Genomic DNA, 21,186 nt, shown 5'->3' on the forward strand with positions numbered 1-21,186 from the left:
TCAAGCTCAAGGAGAACTCCTGTTTACAATATAGATATGTAGCAGCATTTTGAGTTCTAACAGTCATACCTACAAACAATAGTAAATAGCAACCGTAGAGACCTTAAACCCCAGCGCCACTATATTTATTGAACCCCGCGCGTGTACGACACTTTCGTAAATTTAAGCAGGGTTTGAATTTCGCCCATAGCTATACAGCCACGAAAATGCACTTCCTTTACATTGCTTTTTCTTAACTTTAAAAAAAATTAAAAGTCCTCTCCTTCGTATGGAAGTGCATTTTTTTGAATTTCTTGCTTCGATCGCGGCACACCCCTCAATATTTATTTAACTGGTAAGGCAGTCAAAGTAGAGCAGATTAGAGGAAGTAAGAAAGTGCATAACCATGTCGAAGAAAAATGATCTTGGACGGCGTAAAAGGCTACACGATTTCGAGCTGAGGAGTAAGTTTTCTCTGCGTGCTTTCTACTTACGTTGCGGTCATTTTTCATGGGTTTAAATGCGGATACTATGAACAGAGGAGAAAGAGGAGAAGGAAAAGAAGGAACGAAAGTTAAAAGCAAAGCAGGAGAAGATGAAGGTGCAAATTTTATTTAAAAGTCGTTTCGCGTTTCTCACGTACATGACTAAATTCTAGGTTTTTTTGTAATAGCTGAGTGTTTCACCTACACAAGAATAGCCTGTTTGATTTAGGGTTTGTGCAAACTAACGGTGGCGATTATGCTTACACATTTATTATAGGATGGCATTTCTTCTGTCTTTGTACGTTGCGGTCTTCTATACCTAGGTGTTGGGTGTGGTGTTTGTGCATTTCTGCAGTTTATTATGTCTCAGTAAATATGAAGTTGCCACTACTGCAATAGTATCCTGAGTTCTCCATGCTTGTATCTGTTGAGCTCGTCCCACTTGACCGGATCAATGTTGTCCACTGAAATTAAGAGGTTTACTTGTAAAAATGATAGCTGTTTTGTATTCAATTTAATTTGATTGGGTATTTGGTGTAGGTTGATGGTAAGGAGGAGAAGAAAAAGATGAAGAGGAAGAGAGGGTTTAATGTCAGGAAAAATAAAAAGGTGCAGACCAAATTATCTGCATTGACCAAGGCCAAGGCTGCCCAGGCAATGGAAATAGATGGCTAATTTTGCACTTTAAACAAGTAAGCATTAGAACCATATCCTTTTTCTTTTTTCAATTTACAATGGATCAATTAGTTGCCACCCCATTGTTATTGTTACTGGACTCGAATAAACAAATTTGCCATTCTTATTTACGTCTGCCAAGGGTTAAGAAGACAACTTGTTTCATTAGAAGGTAATATATAACTCTGCAAAACTTTAAAGGAACAGACTGTTGACAGTCAGGACTAGATTATATTCACAACTCACTCACAATTGTCATATCAAGAAATCAGTGCTAACATGTTCATCAACACCACAAAAATAGATGCAAGATTCAAACTGTCCTGTTTCTTTAGTTTGTTGGATTCTTAACAAGTCCAATGTGTATGGATATGTTGTGTGTAGATCATAGTGAATGTAGTAGTATTATTGGCACTTTATGACAATGATGTTTATGAAGCTTGTTTTGACTTTTTACCTTCAGATCATTGTCTAATTTGTTTGTGAAAATGAAAAAAATTATGATCAATTTAGTTGATGGATATTGGTTAGTACTAGGCCTGCCCTTTTTCCTCATCTCTTCCCGAGTTATTGTTCATAAGAAGTTCTATGACTTTGCTTGCACACAAGGCACAGCATACATTTGATCATTTAGTGCCAAACATGAGTGCATATTTATCTAATAATCTAGTTGGTTATTGTTAACACAAAAGCTTGCACCCATGCCTCGGGTATGACCCACAAGCAACCTTGTGAAACATGGGAACAACCTCCAAGTTTGGGATTTGGGGTTTAAGGTTAAATCTCCAGAGAAGACCGGCTGCCTTACAATCAAGGTGCACCTAAACTACAACTTGTGAGGAAAAGGGAGAAGGAATACATGAAAAGTAAATGTTGAAAGGGGAAGTGGGGTTATGCATTAAATGAAAACACAATTACTCTCTTTGAATATAACTGCACAAAACATGAATAAGGCATCTAAAAACACAAATCTGGACTCCAATCTACCTTCCAAGGAATTGTATGTAGGTTAAAACTAATGAGGTATTGCAGGGAAACATATTCACAATACAACATTCATGAGGAGGTTAAACACAACATTAGATCTTGGAAAAAAAGAAGAGGAATAATCCATACAAGGAAAGAAAATGCACAATATATTAGACTAGCAAGTTAAGGTAACAACTAAGGTTTCTATTGATGAAAGGCAAAAGGGAGTTACAGTTGCAGAGAATAATGCTGTTGCAATGAACTAGAGAAGAACCACCCAGAAAATATCTACAAACAGTGCCTTTATAGATCAGGCATTACTCAAATTACAACTTGAAGTTTCTCCAAACATGGTGGAGTTAGATTATGGAAGGCAACAATAAATGAATATCAGATAAAAATCTGATCTCTCTAGCAACTTGATCCATGAAAGTGATAGAAGGGACCAAATGAATGCATTTGTCAGATAGAAAGGGATAAAAACATCCTTGCAAATCAATAAATAGGCATGGAGTGAACTGGCGTCATGATATGAGAGCCAAATAAGTTGCTCCACATTGAGTAACCGGCTCTAATAACATGTTGTAACCATAAGCAGTCAAATTGTGCCAGTAGCAGAGAATCATCGAGGTGGTTAACACAACATGTTAATCCACCAATAAGTTACGCCGCCGCATGTGGAAAAAGATCTAGGCCACCAGTAAAAAAATGTGAGCCATTGATGACATTTTGTGAATTGGATTGGATGGCTAAGATTTGATGCAAAGCCTCCCTGTAAAAGATTAACACACAACTGTTGATGGAAAGGAGCCTTTTAAATTGGATGGCTACTGCGATTTCACAGCAACAGGCAGAAGAAACTAGGAAATGGGATAACACAAAATGTTAGCCTGCCACATGGCGCTGTCCCATTGACCCCTGCCATTGTGCAATCTATCATTTTGCTCCCTGAAATTGATTTTGACATGGCGGGGTAAACCATGACTGTTGATGAAATTGCACGAGCTTTAAAACATGGGAAAATGTTGGCCCACACCATCAAACAAAATGGAGCCACGTAGTAGAGCTTGACTAGTTTGCCATTTTGCAAGGGGCAAAAAAGAACCCTGTGAAATAGCAAAACAGTGATAACACGAAGGTTAGCCGTAAATAACATGACGTGTTAATCCACTGTAGCAGATTTCAGCCTATTGAAAATATCTCAAGTCAGTTATATATGGTGGGCTGAATGGTGGCAAAAATAGCCAGCAATTACCTTATAGATACTATGGTAGGGCCATCAAAGCTCTCTTTCTAAATGCTTGGTAATTATGTCCTAATACTAAATAACATTTCATAAATCACACAATAATGAAAAATGAAATGTGGAAGCATACATAGATAATTACACCTTGAAATCTAGGTTTTATTTTTTCAAAAAAAAATCTTAGAAGGGTACCTCCAAAACTGATACAACACACAACTATGTTGTTTTGGTATATTACAACTATGGTTTCTGTCCCTCAAAAAACTTCTTAGGCTTTACATTTTTCCGTTCAACTCCTATCTTTAGGTTAATATAGCCAAAAATGTAGTCTTTAAAAAAACAGCTTTAATTACAAAAGCATCTTCCTCACTTATGAGGATGAATTGAAAGTTATGTCTAAATCACTTATCAATAATTAGGTTTTAGACTTATTTCAATTTAGCTAAATAACAGTCTTCCACTTTGGTCCTTCAAAGTGAAATGCAAAATAGACTAGCTTGAACTGCTTGAACTTTTTTATATATGTTTGTAGTGAAAGTTCATATCTGAGCTAAAACTCAAACACTCCCTCTTAATAAGGAATGAATTTTGCACCAGTTCAAGTTTGTCTCCAAAAGCCTAAGACTTCTCTTTTGTTAAGGGCATGTTCAAAATATTAGCTAATTGTTGATTGCTGGAGATGTATTGGAGCTTAACTGCTCCTTTTCTAAACCATGTAACATTTGTCAAATGAAATGATAAATGATCATGTGCTTATAGTTGTTACATAACACTAGATTCTCTGAGTTTGTGACACAATTCTGTTATCATTGTTTATGACCTTTGAGTTTGACTCTTGATCAAACACCCTTGCAAGCAACTTGTAAAGTGAGATGGCTGCATCTCAATCCCAAGCAAAAGCAACACCCTAAGGTACTCTTTCTATTTGCTACACTACCTAACATATCGAATTGAAGTTTGTATACCATTAGAACTTCACTTTGCCATATCTAATATATCTCATACCATACTCCATTGTGCCCTTCAGATTTCTGATTGCATGTTTTGTTGCTACTCAATGTTCTTGGGTTGGCTCCACCATGATCTAAGTCAAGATGGTGAGTGCAAACTATAGATTTGGTCTGATGTTGCCCAGATACATTAAGGAAACTATCAGTTGCCTATAGCTGGGGTCAATCAGCTCCGAATTTGAAGTTGATTCATTTTTCAAATTAATGCACATAGATTTACAATCCTTCATCTTGAATCACTTCAATATCTCAATTGCATACTTATTCTGCTCATGGAAAATCTATCTTTGTCTTTGCTAAATTCCTAACCCCAAATAGCAATGCACTAAGTCTAGGTTCATCTCAAATTCAACAGATAAATTTACCGTGCACTATATATAGTATCATGAGATGCTCTGTACCTCTAATGAATAGATTATCTATATATAGTATCAAAATGAACATATTAGTCACAACAACTATATAATACAAATCAGAATTTGCTTCACTTTCATTGAAGCCCATACTAAGCAAATAGTTGTTTATCTTGGAATACTACGCCTTGGGTTTTTGTTTGGGTTCAAAAAGGCTTTCTTAAGCTATATTCATGGGAATCCTTTCCATTTAACGCAAGGCGTTAAGGCTGCTCTATGTACACTTCTACAATTAGACCATTAAATTAGATTGCCTTAATGCCTATACAATCTAGTTTGATGCCAATGACTAAAAATTAAGGCATAATTATTCTTATTGAAGTGTATTCGATGATTTGAGTAGAAGTCTTCTCATAGTCTACTCCCTCTTCCTAGTGAAACTCTAAAAATTGAACTATTGTATTAACCAAATACCAGAATATATAGAGTTTACAAAAGCCATAAACAAAAAGCAAAAATGAAAAGCAAAGCTGTCTATATATAGACGACTAAAAAAAAACTAATTAAGACAATTGAAAAATAGAACCTAAATGACAAGTAACTAAGATCTTAAAATAACAAGCTAAAAATAGCAAGAACCTAGGATACTAAAAGTAGTCTAATACCCTCCCTTAATGGTCATTTTATCAACTACCCAATCGACATAACAAAATCTGCTTATCAAAAAGCATAGTAGGCTGACTTCTCTTTACAATGCTCTGGAATAGGAGCCTGCTGCTTAGACTCTCCTTGGTTGGTCTTATGATCAGCCAACAGCTTTTTGCAGAACTTCTAAATATGACCAAGTCTACCGCAATAGGGACATGTGATTTTCTTCTTGGAACCTTCCTTAGATGTGTGTTGTCCTTTCTGCTGAGTGGACACTCGTTTGCCTTTATCTATGTCAGTAAATACTTGTTCCATACTGACCATGTCATTGCTACTATCAAATTGTTCTCTCCACCTAGCTTGCTGCAACAATTTATTGCACAACTCATTAAATTTCAAATCAATGTTAGTGGAGGTAATGTTGAGCATCTCAATAAAATGTTTGTAGGAGTGTGATAAACTCTTCAGCGTAATCACCACCATGTCCTCTTGCATCTTGCTACCTAATGGCCTCTAGTTGATCACATATATCTTTGATCTTCATAAGATGCTCTTGTAGAGTTATCTTCTCATCCATCATAATGGAAATTATGGCAGTCTTCATAAAAACGCTCAACTCTTGTCAAATGTTTCATGAAGACCCTTAAGTGATCCCAAATCTCTTTAGTTGTCTTGCCTGATAGCACTTTTGCAAGCATCTCATCAGTGTCTAATAATTTTAGTAGCATAATCACCTCTCATATATGCTTATCAAACTTGTCTAGGCTGTTTCCTGCTGTTGTAGGACAAGTAGTGGTACTCAAATCAACCGCATCTAAACATTGGTACTCAAAAATTGAAAGCATACTTTTTTTAATAATTTTTCATTTTATTAATATATAAAGATTTTTACATAAGTATAAAATGGGCTCTTTTAGTTAGCCTTCCCCTTCCTATGCATTTCTATTAAAAAAATTCCTTCCTATAGTCCTACTTCAAATATACAATTGTTGCCTCTTTTTTGGCTTTAGCATTTACATTACACTTTTTTCATATTACAAAACAAAAAGGGGCTTTTTGCCATGACACCATCTGTCCTTTCCTTCAACGCATTCGACAAATGCAACCTATTTGCTTTGCACCATCTTCCTAGAGGTGCCTCCGACAATCCAAACATTTCTTTCGCACCTCCGTCCTCTGTGAAGTGATTCTCCAACTTTACCATTTCCTTTGCGACACCTTTGCCAAAACTTTCCTAAAAATTGAATTCCCAAAATTTTGTTGTAGGGTTTCCTTGTTAACCATTTTCCGTTGGCGAATTACCGTGTCTTCGACTATGTTTCTTGTGATTTTTTTTTTTTCCAAGGCTTAATACCGCCCCCATTTCACTTCAGTCTTCCACCCTTACTGGGAATCTGACTCTTAGCACTCGATGACTCTTCTTATCACCTGCACTTCTTCGTTGCTTTGGATGGGCCATAAGGAAACCCATCACCTTCCTTCCTTCCTTCTCTTTGAATTTGCCAATTTCCTCCACCAGCCTCACCTATGCCACTTTAATCTTGGCTTTATAAGTGTCCTTATCCACCCTCGTTGGCCACCAGACAAACCCAAATTTTCCTTGGGTCTTGCCCATGTTCTCAAAATATTCACTATAATTAAAACCCAGTCTCGACCACACCCATTCTAGTAGAAAATTAATTCCTACTATCAAATCCATAGGGAACAACATTTTCATTACCCGTTCAACCTCCTTCACTGGATATGCCAACTCTAGACCCCAAGCCATCACCATTGCTGCTATGTCAACATTTATTTTCCAATGATGGGATGAGTTTTGAAACAATTCCCCCACCGTTTCCTTCACCGCTTCCACCACTCCTTGCGTTGGGCACTTCAACCTCTAGTTTTGCACCCGGCCAAACAAAGCTTTTTGCTGTCTTGGCGTTTTAAAAGTAAAGGTAGCTTCCAACCTTTCCACTTTCTTCCTGTCACTTCACCACAGTTTTAAATTAGTATTCAGCATGTTAAAAACATCCCTTCTAACTACTATATTTATAACATGTCAGTAATTTCCTTTTTAGCATTTCTTCCAGACACTACCTAAAATAATCATTTACTTCTATTTGTGTGTCTTTTCATTATGAGATCATTAATTGCAGATCTCCGAAATCCGCTTGTCCACTTTTACTAGAGAGTCCTTATTGATGTCAGTTTCCTTCGCTCACTCACCCAATGATTTAAATTTTACTTTATTCTTGCCTTAATCATTATCTCCCATTCCTTCCCAATGACTACACCACTCAGAACTTAACTTCCCTTCTCACAAATTGAAAGATCTATTTTTTCTGTCAAAAACTATTCAAAAAGCTTTAGTGAACAATAAGCACAAACTTTGATGCACTGCACAGAAAACAAAATCCCTTGTAGAAAACAAAATGATTTTTCTCCAAAATCATGCAAAAATCAGAAACCATAAATTTTGCCAAAATATCCATAATTTATTTTTGTCAAGCCCTAGATTGCAAGAAAAGTATCAACATAACCAAAAAAATGACAAGTTTTATGCCTGACCAAAAAATAGAGTTGACATGGGTTAGAAAACCACGGTTTTGTATAGACCCAAGGTAACATGAAAAAATTGCACGGGTAGGAAATTGTCTAGGATATTGTTACACAACTTATTGAGAAAATGCTCCACGCAAAATTCTCTAATTCAGAACTTTTCATAAAAAAGTTCTGGAAATAATTATATCCAGGTAGAAGTGCACAAAAAATCTAATTCCTTGACACCTTCACTGATGCTAGGAAACTCTGAAAAAATGAATGATTTTATGTACCAAATACCTAATTATAGAGAATTCACAAAATCTTTTATGAAAAAATTAAAAAGCAAAGTTGTCCAAATATAGATGATTAAAAACAAACTAATTAAGACTACTGAAAAATAGAACCTAAATTATCATTAACTAAGATTCTAAAATAATGAGCTAAAAATAGCAAGAACCTAGGATACGGAAAATAATCTAATACCTAGTGGAACTCTCTTGCTACAAACCATGCTTTATACTTTACAACTAAGTTACCGATTCGGCCTCCTAGAGGTGGATGCAAAAGTGGATACAAATGGGTGCTATAGGCGGATGGGTGCGCTGTGGGTGCCACCCAGGTGCCCCTCACAGGCACTCGGATGCAGGCATTTGGACACATCCGGGTGCTTGTGAGTGGTTTTAGGCATTCAGACGCATCTGGGTGGCACCCATAGGGCACACAGGAGAATCCATTGGCTTCCTTGTCTAGAAAAGAAAGACAAACATTTTTAAATCATTTTTTAACATGTGGCATAGTTTTATTACGCTTAAATCATGAGAAAATGAGTGAAATAATTAGATATATGTAATGAAAGATAAGAGCGATACAATAGATTTGAACAGCAATGAGACATTGATGCCTCAGAGAAACTCTTTAATAAGACTATATGCTGAGTGCTTAAAAATGGCTTACAAAACTGATTCCACAACTCCTTTTGAATTGCAATAGGTTTCTTTGCAAGGGTTTCTTTTGGCCTGCTGTCTAGTTGAGCTTATATTGATATGCAATTTGCAAACTTTTTCAACTTTGAGAGCATTACAATTTGCCATTTTTGTGACAAATAGTCAGATGAAATTCTCTCTTCAAATTATAGGGCAGGATTTTTTTAAAATTAATCTATGCCTAAAATCTGAAACAAGTAAACAGATTGCAGATTATGTACCTTGTACAAATAACTTTCTAGGGGTTTTGCATCTAAACAAAAGTACTTGAAAGAAACAATGTAGATCATCTTTTGATCTTGAAGGTAAGAATACAAGAATGAAATTACCTATCTCATTTCTTTCTATATATATACATACATACATACGCATCCATACACATCTGCATCCCCTCCCCCCCCCCCAAAAAAAAAAAAAAAATCCCGCATCCTGATTTTTAACTCACAACAAAGCTCCCTTTCACTCTTGGTGCCGTGATCCATACATCATTGTCATGATAGATATGTATTCCAACATGGCATTGTTGATTTTGAGATTTGTGACCACCTCAACCTGTGGGATAAAACACTTAGTGTCCTAAGACAAAACACCAGATATCTAATCCTTTTTGGAGCAAGGAAGCTTTAAATGCTAAACAATGTAGGATATTGTGTACACAAGTAAAGCAACCCCAAGGTTTACACTATGTACTTGTGACTTTGTTGTTGGACACATCTTAGTTTTTATGATGTGGTTTCTTGGTAACCATGTGAGGCCTTATGCTAATCACTCAATGAGAATTTGACCTTCCTTTGCAAATGATCGAGCGATACAAGTCCTTGATCCTAATTCTAATAAGGTTTTTGAACAAAGTGCAAAAGAAGTGTTTAGAGGTCCTATTCTAATCCTAGAGTGCAAGAGATGGTGTATGTTTGCATGAACTCTACTCGACCAAACTTTGTCATCAACTTCCACCAAGCTAGTGCAATCTTCTAAGAAAAACAATAAATGTTCAGATCAGTATTAACTACACCAACACCATCAGTTGGATACATATCAATCGGCAAGTAACAATCGAAGTTGAGCTTAAATTAAAATACCAATTGAACATGCAAAGCAATTTGCAATCAGCAAATTACAAATTGTCTGGATAAAGGAGTTTCATAAAGGCTCATTCAAGATTTCTTTCATCCAACTAAAACAGTCTACACAAATTCAAAACTATGTTTGAGAAATCAAGGAACCACACAAATACTCAAAATGATTTATTTCAATTTTGGCAGCATCAAAGTGACAATTCTCCAGATTCCCTTTACAAATGAGAGGGACAGGGTTTACATGGGTTTTTTTCATGCAATGAACAACCCAAATTGATTTGGAATCAATGGCAAAGATCATTTCAAAATCAGGGTCTATTATAATTCATTAAATACAATGCAGCAAAAGTGGAACATTATCCATGGATTATATTTCAAGCAAAAAAAGCCAATAAGAAAAGTTGATGATGCCTAGTCCTGCAACAAATCATCTTCTGGAATGGACATGCTCTTATCCCTTTCTTTATGTAGCAAATTCAATGAACCTGGATGCCATCACATCAAACCCTTCTGTTGTGACACTTGGCAAGCTGTTATGCTGCAAATGTATTAACTCCAAACCTTCTGTGCAAACATCAGGAACGCTGTCCCAGTCTGCTGTAAGCTTCTGGGAGTCGCTGGTAAAAACTATGAGGGAAACAAGATCATCCAATTGATTTTTCTTAATGAATTCCTTATTTTGAAAATAAATGAATTTCAACCTTTTCTTCAATTCTTCTAAGTTTAGATTGCTGGAAACGACAACCTCTTGATCCAATAACTCCTTGATTGATGTGAGGATTTTTAATGGATGTCTAGGATGGATCCTTTGATTCTAAGGCAATCTTCCTATGCATGATCAAATGTGTATTCATTGCCAAAGAGCAGTACCAATAACTAAACTAATGTGCATTATCCTCTTCAATTATCATTTCTTGAACTATTTTTGTTGTAGGAATCCTCCTTAATGCCTTGAGGTGAGGAATTGTCTTGTTTTGAACTGGTTGAAATCTTCCCAAATCCCTTCCAAACTTTGGATCCTGTTCATGAGCATCTTTATTGCATTCATTAGCCTTTTTTGAGACATTCTTATGTTGAAGATGGTAGCTGCGATATAGATCTTTATCTCTGGAAACATTGACGTTATTATCGTTATTATCACCTTCAGTTGAAAAGGACACTTATGTTTAATTTGTAATATTAATGTAATGACATGTGTCATTCGACATGCATTGAGGCATGGAAATTCAAAGAGTTGTAATTATAATTTGTAATAAAGAGTCACATTTTGGGAATTTGGAGAGGCCTTTGGTTGGGATGTGAAGAGTCTCTCCTTAAGTTATATATATTGCATCAAGCGATAGGAATTGTACACGTGAACTTTTATGATCAATAAATGATAATTTTGTTGTGTGGCTGGGTTTTTTCCTTCATTCTAGAGGGGTTTTCCCAAGATATTTTTGGTGTTTATTGTTTCAGTTTTGACTCCTTATTGTTGTTTATCTTCATTGATTTCTGGGCTCAAAACTTAACATGGTATCAAAGCTTGATTATTGAGCGTGTCTTGTTTTATGATGTGGTGGGCGGTTCATTTCATTGTTGTTTTGAGTTGTTCATGTCATTTAGTCTTTGAATCCTACAATCTATAGCGTTGGGTTCAGTTTGTTGGCCAACCTCTTTTTTTTTGTGTGTGCTATTTGCTAAACATTATTTTTTTTCTTTTCTGTTTGTGACTTCCCCTACATCATTTTTTAGCTTTTGCATTGCTTTCATGACTATATCAAAATCCCTCCATTTCGGCTCTAGAGATATGGACATATACAAATATATTTCGATGGGGGATTGCCTATGTTTTTCAAGAGCAATGCACATTGAAGGCGAGGGAAATATGGAAAATGGTTTCAAGATTGACGTTGAAGAGTCTTTGAGCCCCCATTCTAATTATTTTTTAAATGATCCACGTGCACAAAGTATCATGTCTACGACTCCATGAAGAATCTGGCACCATAAATGACATCGGAATACTCGTCAAATTTACAGCTTCATGGAAATAATGGATTCTTCAGCTAGTGCTTTGCATAGTTGAATGTTTGCATTTATATTGTGATTGGCACTGCATGTTTTTTTGGCATCATGTGTGTATCTCTAGCCATGCCAACGTTTCATACGAGATGAGTAGACATCTATAGAATCATGCACAACAACCAACTATATTTGGCAACTCCTTATTTGACATATAAGTGTTTTTTTTTTTTTTTGCAATATATGAGATTCATATTCTTTTGAAACCTCTTGCCGTTACTTAATAACCGATGGGCGTTTTTTTTTGTTGCTCTTCGTTAGGTGATTACGGTGAAACACAAAATTCTCACACTGGCCTGATTTTTGCTAAAAGTGGTCATCTTTGCCAGAGGATTGTCTATACATCTTCGCTTGTCTTGTAACTGACGCACTTGATTTATCAACTAATCTTAGAATTATGGTAATCGTGAAAAGTGTAACGCTCAATGAAGGGGTTCTTAATAATTTTTGGAGCCTTTCGATCAATCTTATCATCTTTTTTTTCTTTTTGTACTTGCTTTAGATGAAATAAGAGGAATCCTAAACGTTGTGAGGCAACAACCATCGTTGGTGAATAGGAAATAAAACTACCATTTTGGATGTACTTCCTGCTCATATCATTGATTCAATTGTTGTGGGAGGTTATGCGCTCATTCATGTGTCTGTACTTGTCAAAGATGGAATGATTTGGGTGTGTAGGAGCTTTTTGCTTCACCATTTTTGTCCATACTCTGAGGGCCTGTCCAATATTCTCAGTCACATTCATGGCTATGTAGCTTTGCTGAAGTTGGGGGTCTACTTTATAGAGTTTATCTTTGGTTCAAAAATCGTAGTCCATGACAATCTAGATGTCCTTTGTTGGATGCTATATAGCAAAGTTTGGACTTTGTTGCATCTCCATCTTTTGGTAATCTGAAGAATTTCATAAAGGTAAGATTTTTGTAACAGCTGAGGTACGTAATCTCTTCTATATATAATTAAGATGTGTATCTTCTATATATAGTTGTATTTTCACACTATTTGGAAAAACATTTGAAGCAATGTATTCGAGTTGAGTGCAATATAATTCTTGAGATGTTATTAACTAATAAAATGGTAAATTATGGGTAGACAATAGCAAGTAATGAATATCTCTCATGGCTTTGTGTTAGTTGTCTATGCTGCAGAATGTGTCATTAGAAGGAAATCTGTTTGGCACTCAAGTTGGAGATATTATGTAGATCTTAGATGTTAATATACTGAGATTAGATGATGTGTTAGATCAATGAGAATAGTTTATGTTTTAACATTAATGATGATCTCTTTTGGTATAGAACTAAGCATTGAGGTGAATGTTATATTCAGAGGATGCAATGAGATTATGTAGTTTGGACAAGGATGTTGCAGAATAATGATCCTTAGATCCATGTTGAGCCATAGAAGGAGATTTTAGCTTCAAAGGGAGGGTTCATAATTAAGAGGTAGTGCTTATGGAATCTCCTTCATTTACATATATGTTTGTGATGATTGTGGTATTTGTAAAATTTGAGACTTAAATGGAACCAAGTCTTATTTTGTTATTGCTTATTTTATTCTTGTGTGAAAAAATTAGATTGTAAGATCAGCTATGATAACTCTTTCACTATGCGATAGTGAACATCATGTTGAGAGAGTCCATGATGTCATCACATTGATAGATTCCGTGATGGGAGTTGGATGTCATGTTGAGAGATTCTATGACAGCTCACATTGAGAGAGTCTGCGATTAAAGGCTTAGCTGAGTCTTACAAATCTTTTCATGTTGAGTGATTCCATGAATATGAGTAATTGTTACAAGTTTTCATGTTGAGCGATTCCATGAATATGGGTAATTGTTACAGGTTTTCATGTTGAGTGATCCCATGAATGTGAGTAATTGTTACAAGTTTTCATGAATTTTATAGGATCTATGTGATGAGATTTTGTCATTGCCATTTTAGTTGCAATCTTGTGTGAATGTGCAGCTAAAGATCTCTCTTTGGCTAAGAGGGAGTGTTGAAGATGGTAGCTGTGATAAAAATCTTTATCTTTAGAAACATTGATGTTATTACCGTTATTATCACCTTTAGCTGAAAATGACACTTATGCTTAATTTGTAATATTAATGTAATGACATGTGTCATTCAACATGCATTGAGGCATGTAAATTTGAATAGTTGTAAAAAATATTTGTAATAAAGAGTCACGTTTTGGGAATTTCGAGAGACCTTCAGTTGGGATGTGAAGAGTCTCTCCTTAAGTTATATATATCACATCCAGCGATAGGAATTGTACACTTGAACTTTTATGATCAATAAATGATATTTTTGTTGTGTGGCTGGGTTTTTCCCTTCATTCTAGAAGGGTTTTCCTAGGATATTTTTGGTGTTTATTGTTTTAGTTTTGACTCCTTATTGTTGTTTATCTTCATTGATTTTTGGGCTCAAAACTTAACACCTTAAAGTCTTGGAATTCTTGTTTTTTTAGTTGTTGTCCCAAGGTCAATTGTTGTAACTTGATATTCCATGGGTATGATCTTCTCATCCGCCACCTGTAAGATGCGGGATCCTGAATTAACAATTCAGGTCAGGAAAGCATTTATGCCTTTGATTAGCTAAATTTCTTCTTTGTTATTCTTCATGCTATCCATCAAACAATCAAGAACTGTGGACAATTTCATTTCATCCTTTAGCTGATTATCATCAAGATGAAATAATTTCTTCTTTTCCTTCATTTGGATTGAAATCTCCCAAGTCCTCTCCTAAATCAAGCTCAAGTTGTATAGTAGGAGATGTTGGCTGCTGCTCTTCATCTTCATCCTGTGCTGTTTAGGAAGGCTCCTCTTGATCCTTTTGAGGTAGAATTTGAGTATCAACAGCTTGTCTCGATTCATTCTCATCATCTAGCATGTCAATCTCTTTAACAGATGAAGCACTTGTGGTAGATTGAGCAGTGTTAGACTTATGCTTCTTTTGCCTGTATGCTTCACTGTTGGCCTCTTTATTCCTTGCTTGTGACCATTCGGCTGTCCCTTCTCTTTTCTTGGAAGCTTGACCTTCTTCCTCTTTATTCAATCCTGTGTTACTTATTGTTCTTTCATCTCCTTAAGAAGAAGACTACTCATTTAGTATCCTTCCATGAGTCAAAGTGTCACGTTGTTTCCTTAACTTTTTGATCCATCTAGCCACCCATTCTATTGATTTATCAATCACTTCCCCCATCAAGATATTCAAATCTGTCATCTCTTTTACTTGTGACCAACTAGGTGATGGAATTGACTTATCCTTCTCTTGTTCATATTGGGGATAAATGTGTCTCCCATTATTTTTTACCTCATCAGGAAATAGGAAGATGTTACACTTCATCATGAAATCGACAGACATTCTGGACTACATCTTCCTTTTAATTCCATACTCATTAGTGAGATTCGCCTAATAGTCTTCTAGATCAACCTTGTGTATATACTTCTTTCCTTTAGTTGTGAGAATCCTCTGAAATGGATTGAAATTATCTCTAGCCTTGTAACTTCCAAGTTGGTAGAACCTTAACTCTGTGAGTTGGGTACCTATTCTTTACAGTTTTCTTGTTTAGGGCACTGTAATCTATGCATATACGCAAAGTGCCTTGCTTCTTTTTTAACACTAGTCAGGTGCAACTCAGCAGAAAACCATTTGCAACCATAACACTGAGTACAAGAAACTCCTCATCTTGAAGTCATTGTTCCATCACCAATTCCTCATCAATAAAACTATGCTTGGCTCCACTCTTTACTAAAGACACCTTTCGTTTTCCCTTAAGGACACCTTTCAGCCAGAACAAATGACAGCAAAGAACTCCAGATAAGGTGGCAATGTGTGTAGTCTCTCTGACTGTAGTATCCTCCAACTCAAGCTGCTAGGGCTGATCCCCCTGTGCATCATCCTTATCGGCACTAGCCTCTCACCTATCCTGATCCTTATGATTGGATATGACCTGATTCAAATAAGCTTTGCCTTTTCCAAGGCAGTGATGACTGGGCTCCCATGGTTCATTGCAAGAGAAGCATAGTTCTCTCCTTCTCAGTTCATTCCTTGACTCCTGATCAGCTTTGGGGGGTGTGTTCTTTTATCAGATTTCCATGGACTGAAACTTTTCTTTTGTGGCTGATTAGAGGGTGTGACTTCAAGATCAAGAGCTATCCTGATGGGATCATCTAGTGTTTCTAGGCCTATGAGTGTTGACAAGCCCTTTTAATCTGTCACTTAATCCTCCTACAAAAAGCATTGTGACTTGCTTTTGTGACATGTTAGGAACCATAACTGAATTTTTTTTGGAACTCATTAATGTATGTCTCCAAGTTTTCCACCTTCAGTTGAACCAAGTCCCTGTAATAAACCTCTATGCTTTTCCTGTCAAAACGTGTAATCAACCTGCTAACAAATTCTTCATAAGAATGAATCATGGCATGGTCTTGAGATACTTGCCCATGGTGCCACCAATCATATGCTTCTCCTCCTATAGGCATCGCAATACACTATATAGCCTTATCCTCTTACATGGGTTGAAGTGCAAAGAGTATATCAAGTTCATGTACCTATGACCTGTCTGCTATCTTTCTGCTGTCATCAAACATTGGTAAAGGATTATACTCCTTGGGTTTAGTGCCTTGTTTGGTTGGCCTTCTAGGCTCCTTGTTCTGCCCCAATCTATACCTTGCCTTGTCTCTCTGCTGGTTCATAAACTAAGTCAGATTAATTAAATCGCTAACTTGGTCTGGAAGTTCCATATAATCATCATAGGGTACCATGACAGCATCTGCATTATGGGGTTCTTCAACCTTTTCCTTAGGAACTTCCCCTTCATCTTCATTTTTGGGGTAAAAATTGTAGGTCTCAGTGGCTGATCAGTCCTTGTGATTGCTGTCCTAAACTCCTAACAGCATTAGAATCTGCTCCAGCAGGATTCTCTTGCTCAACCTCATTTCTTTCATCATCTTGATTCTTCAGCTGTGGCTGTACTGTTGAATTACCAATTGCAGTCAGAAGTTGCTGTTGAGATTGTATAAAAGTCCGCATCATCTGCTGCTGTTGTTGAGCCAAATGTGCCAGAACATCCAGTAGATTAGGCTGACCATTCACACAACCATTCCTTTCCTCTGCTATATTCAGAGGACCATTGTCTGCTTCTTCTTCCGGTTGTTCCTGTTCCTGTCGCTCTGCTTTACTTCTGGTAAAATTTCTGTGTGGACCAATTTCTTTGGAGCTCATAAGATCAATTCAAACTGATATGCAACACAAACATCTTAAATGCATGAATGGACCCTGCAGTCTGGCAGGTTTGTGGCCCTGATACCACTGGAATATCTACTCGTCTGATTTTGAGATAAATTGTGAATTTAGCATGTTTTATGCTTCAGATTTATTTCGTAATACAAATTGATTTGTTCATGCAATGTGAAATTCATATGACAAAGAAACAAATGAGCTTCAAAGGAAATCAACTCTCATGAAATTTGATTAGTGAGATAACAGAAGTAGGACAGAGTTGAATCAAGTTTTGTGAAGAGCTTTTAGCAAACAAACTTTCTGTAGATTCCAGACTGCTTTTTAAGCATTCCCAGTCCTCCTGATGTGTGTGCGATTTTATTCAAATGCTTCCATGGTGATATTTCTGCAACTTATCATCTGACTGATTGAAGATGCCTGTGTGATTTTCCTATGATTGTTGAACGCACTGTGATTCTGATTTGAGAAGTATACTTCACGTATCCTCTTAATTTGAGTCTTCCTAGCAGCGACCCCAGCCTCTGGTTCAGACATTATCCTGAATCAAATCTGATCTCACTAGCAAATTCTGGAAATAGCACTGATTAATTTCAACCTAGGCAATTTTCTTCTTGGATTTTTCCTGGTTTTTGCCATGGAAGATGTCTCTATCACTGCCCTAGTTTGCATTAGGTAGACGTGATTTTGATTCTATCTCTGGCTTCTCACATTCACAGCTTTTATATAATAAGGATTTTATTACGCTTTTGGGCTTTCTCCTGAAGCCTGCATCCTTCTTAAAGACGCTTGAATTTAACTTCTGAATTTTTCTTCAAATCTGCTTCTTCTAGATGCTGGCCATTCTTGATACGACTTCTTCATCTTCTGCTTCATTATCTGTTGTCTTCAAATCATCTGCACTTAAATGTTTTTTCAGTCACCAAATTAAGCTTTCTCTTTGCATTGTGCTTTATCACTGTGTATGATGACAATTTATTGCAGCTTTATCTCAGTTTTACAACTGCTTGGTGCATGTGGGACTAAAAAAATGACTCAAAGTGGAAAATTAATCTGCATAGGGGCTCATTTACATTCCCTTTTGCTTGATTTCATTCACTTCATGCCTTGGTGGAGAATCAATTTGCATAGGGACAATACAAATCCTCATTCCTGTCTTTGAATCTGTCTTTAAAATTTTAGCAAGTCCGTCAAGTGGAAAATCGATGGTCATAGAAACAAGTCAATTTCATGCATTTGTTCAATCTTTACACATTTCCCTTTTGGTGGAAATTCAATCAGAAATTTCATCTTCCATTGCACATAAGGGACATGTTGGAAGTCGACCCTCAAAGGGACTTTGCTCATTTGATCTCCAAGGGGAAGTTCAATGGTAATAGGGACTAATGGTGATTTGGACCTCATCAGGATAAAGGGGAAAATTGAACCCCATAGTGACAAATGGAAAATTCTTACTCGTTGGGAAAAACTCAGTCCTCGGAATTTTTTTGTTACAAATTGGAAATTTTGCCTCCATCGAGACAAAGTGGAAATCTAGCCTCCATAGGGAAAAAATGGAAATCAAGCCTCCATAGGTACAAAGTGGAAATTCCACATCCATTGGGACTTCCAATTTCCAACTGATATACCAACTTTGCTAAGGGTTCACAGTTCTATCTCTTGGAAAGTTTATCTCCATATTGACTCTTCACTTTAACTCGACCTCTTGGTGGAAAAATAATTTCTACAAGGACTTTATGGATTTTGACCCCAATTTTTTTCATTCCTTCCACTTAGGAGTGGAAAATCGACCTCCATAGGGACTTTTCATCTGCGCGTATTGGAAAACTGATTTTCATAAGGACTTTGGATTTACTTGCACCATTTCATCATTTTTATCCAAATTCAAATGCAAGGTGGGAATTTAATGCTCATGAGGACAAACTGAATCATCGAACAGCTTGATACCTAGGAAAGTTTCCTTGAAACTCAACAAGCTTTTGCACTTTGACATTGATGACTTCAAAAAGAGGGGTTCCTTATTTGCAACGGGGTGATGTGTGAAAAGGTCACAGCAGGCATCTCATTGAACTTGCCAATCTGCGGCTTCTTGGAAGTTGGAAGGCTCTAAATCATTGATGTTACATATCAATGTTCCTAAAATTGGTTCACCTTGTAACCTATAAAGATTGCATTCTCCAACCTCAATAAATTGCACTATATTTGGGCTAGATTAATTCTTTCTGATTAAAACTTGCTGATCTTTGAATTCAACTACATGGCCCTTGTCCTTCATCACTAAAGCTGGAAACAAATTCTCTTTGAAATTGGGAACATAGCCAAAATCAACTTGACCTCTAGAGTTATGCTCCCTGAAATTTGCAATATATTCTCAGGCTGATGTCTATGCTCAGAGACTTCATTGTTCACATACCAAGTTTTGCTTGTAACCTGTTGGTAGGAAGATAGGATACCACTGAGAAATCTTTGTCAAACTTGGCAGCAAACATGTTGAGTTTTTTCAGAGGCAGCTACTTCCGTCTGTTATTGGCTTATTTGGTTTTTTGCAAAGTTGCATGCACAGGGATATGGATATGGTATCTGATATGGATACAGCCATTTATGAAGATCCCCAGTAGGGATAAGTTTGGATACAACCTTCATAAAAATTACACAGAAATACATTTAACACGATTTTCTAAAGTTATCATTGGAGGTTGTCATTGCTTAAAAAACTATATAGACACAATTGCTACATCCATAATTATAAGCTGATTTAACAATTTACAATATGCAGGAGATAGTAGAGCTGCATTGGAAGATAGCCCAAAACAATGGATTGCTGAAATAGAAAATCATTTCATCTGTCTTCCTCATTTGGCATGGGTTTTCTTAAATACCCAAAAAATTTAAAAAAAGTTCATGATTGAAGGTTTTTAAAATTAAGATCATGAAGGTATCTGTCAGTTTTTTCAAAATCAAATCACTCAATATTTGACGAGGTTGTAAAATTAGTATCTAATGTGTATCCTTGGTGTATCCCTATCGTCAGGGATGAAAATGCCTAGGGAGGGGCATTGTTGTATCCGGCTACTCTGGGTTTTCTTCTTGCCTGAACATGACAGCTGAGACACTTGATTTTACTCGAGTCTTTCTTCCTTGGTTGTGAGGATGGTTCCTCACTCTTTCCCTTATCCTTGATGTTTTGTCTACATCCTTTTTCCAAAGCCCTAGGTTACATCTACAAATCCGAACAGTCTTCAAACCTGGTTAAATTTCATGTCAGAAAAGACACCTAAAGTTTGACCCTAGTCCTGCTGCTAAATCTTAGTTCATGGTCCTAGTTGAAACTTAAAACCCTAATAACAATCACTTTTAAAACCTTGTTGGTTCAAAGCAAACTTGCCGGTTTGGTTTGCCCTAGCCACTGGTTCTAAACTTGGCCGCAACAAACAAATATCATAAATATCACGTTTTCATTTTATTCCTAGCTGTGGCTGCCCTCGCTACAATCTGCAAAACCCTAGTGACAGATGTTGCTTAGCAAATATGGCAGACAAATCCACATTTTTTATCAGAACAACTGCAGAATTCCTTAGTTGTGAGTTATGACAGAAGCAAAAACATAAATTTAATAGTGTTCAATCTCACGATTTTTATGTTGACCTGCACAGTAAACCTCTGTAAATCCACAGACAAAATGGTGTATTCTGAGCATTGTTGTGGTTTCCGAAAAAAAATGTTCATATTTTTTCTTCAAGCTGCAGCCTGTGATGCTTGACCAAGTTTGACTGCAATTTCTGCCAAATAAGATCTGTGAATCACCAAACATCCACCCATTAATCTGTCCTCCCTTTGTCATGGTTTTACCATGAAACACTTGTGATTCCAACAGGAAAAATAGAGGAGCGAATTCCAACACAAAATGCTTCATGTTGTTCCCTGAAATCTGCCTC

General features: G+C 36.5%; 1 protein-coding gene across 1 annotated transcript in view; it reads left to right on the forward strand.

Annotated features, from left to right (window-relative positions):
* The first annotated feature begins 221 nt into the window (after positions 1-221).
* LOC149578056 (uncharacterized) overlaps positions 222-21,186 on the forward strand; it is a 50,229-nt gene continuing 29,264 nt past the window's right edge. Inside the window, exons 1-3 of the mRNA XM_089827391.1 lie at positions 222-443; positions 519-580; positions 1,005-1,156. Coding sequence (XP_089683517.1) covers positions 386-443; positions 519-580; positions 1,005-1,139 — 255 coding nt within the window. The 5' untranslated portion in view covers positions 222-385 and the 3' untranslated portion in view covers positions 1,140-1,156. The remainder of the gene's footprint in view (positions 444-518; positions 581-1,004; positions 1,157-21,186) is intronic.

The sequence above is a fragment of the Cupressus sempervirens genome, chromosome 1 (genome assembly GCF_028749045.1).
Source record: "Cupressus sempervirens isolate cs-2001-9-10 chromosome 1, ASM2874904v1, whole genome shotgun sequence".
In the NCBI taxonomy this organism is placed as follows: Eukaryota; Viridiplantae; Streptophyta; class Pinopsida; order Cupressales; family Cupressaceae; genus Cupressus; species Cupressus sempervirens.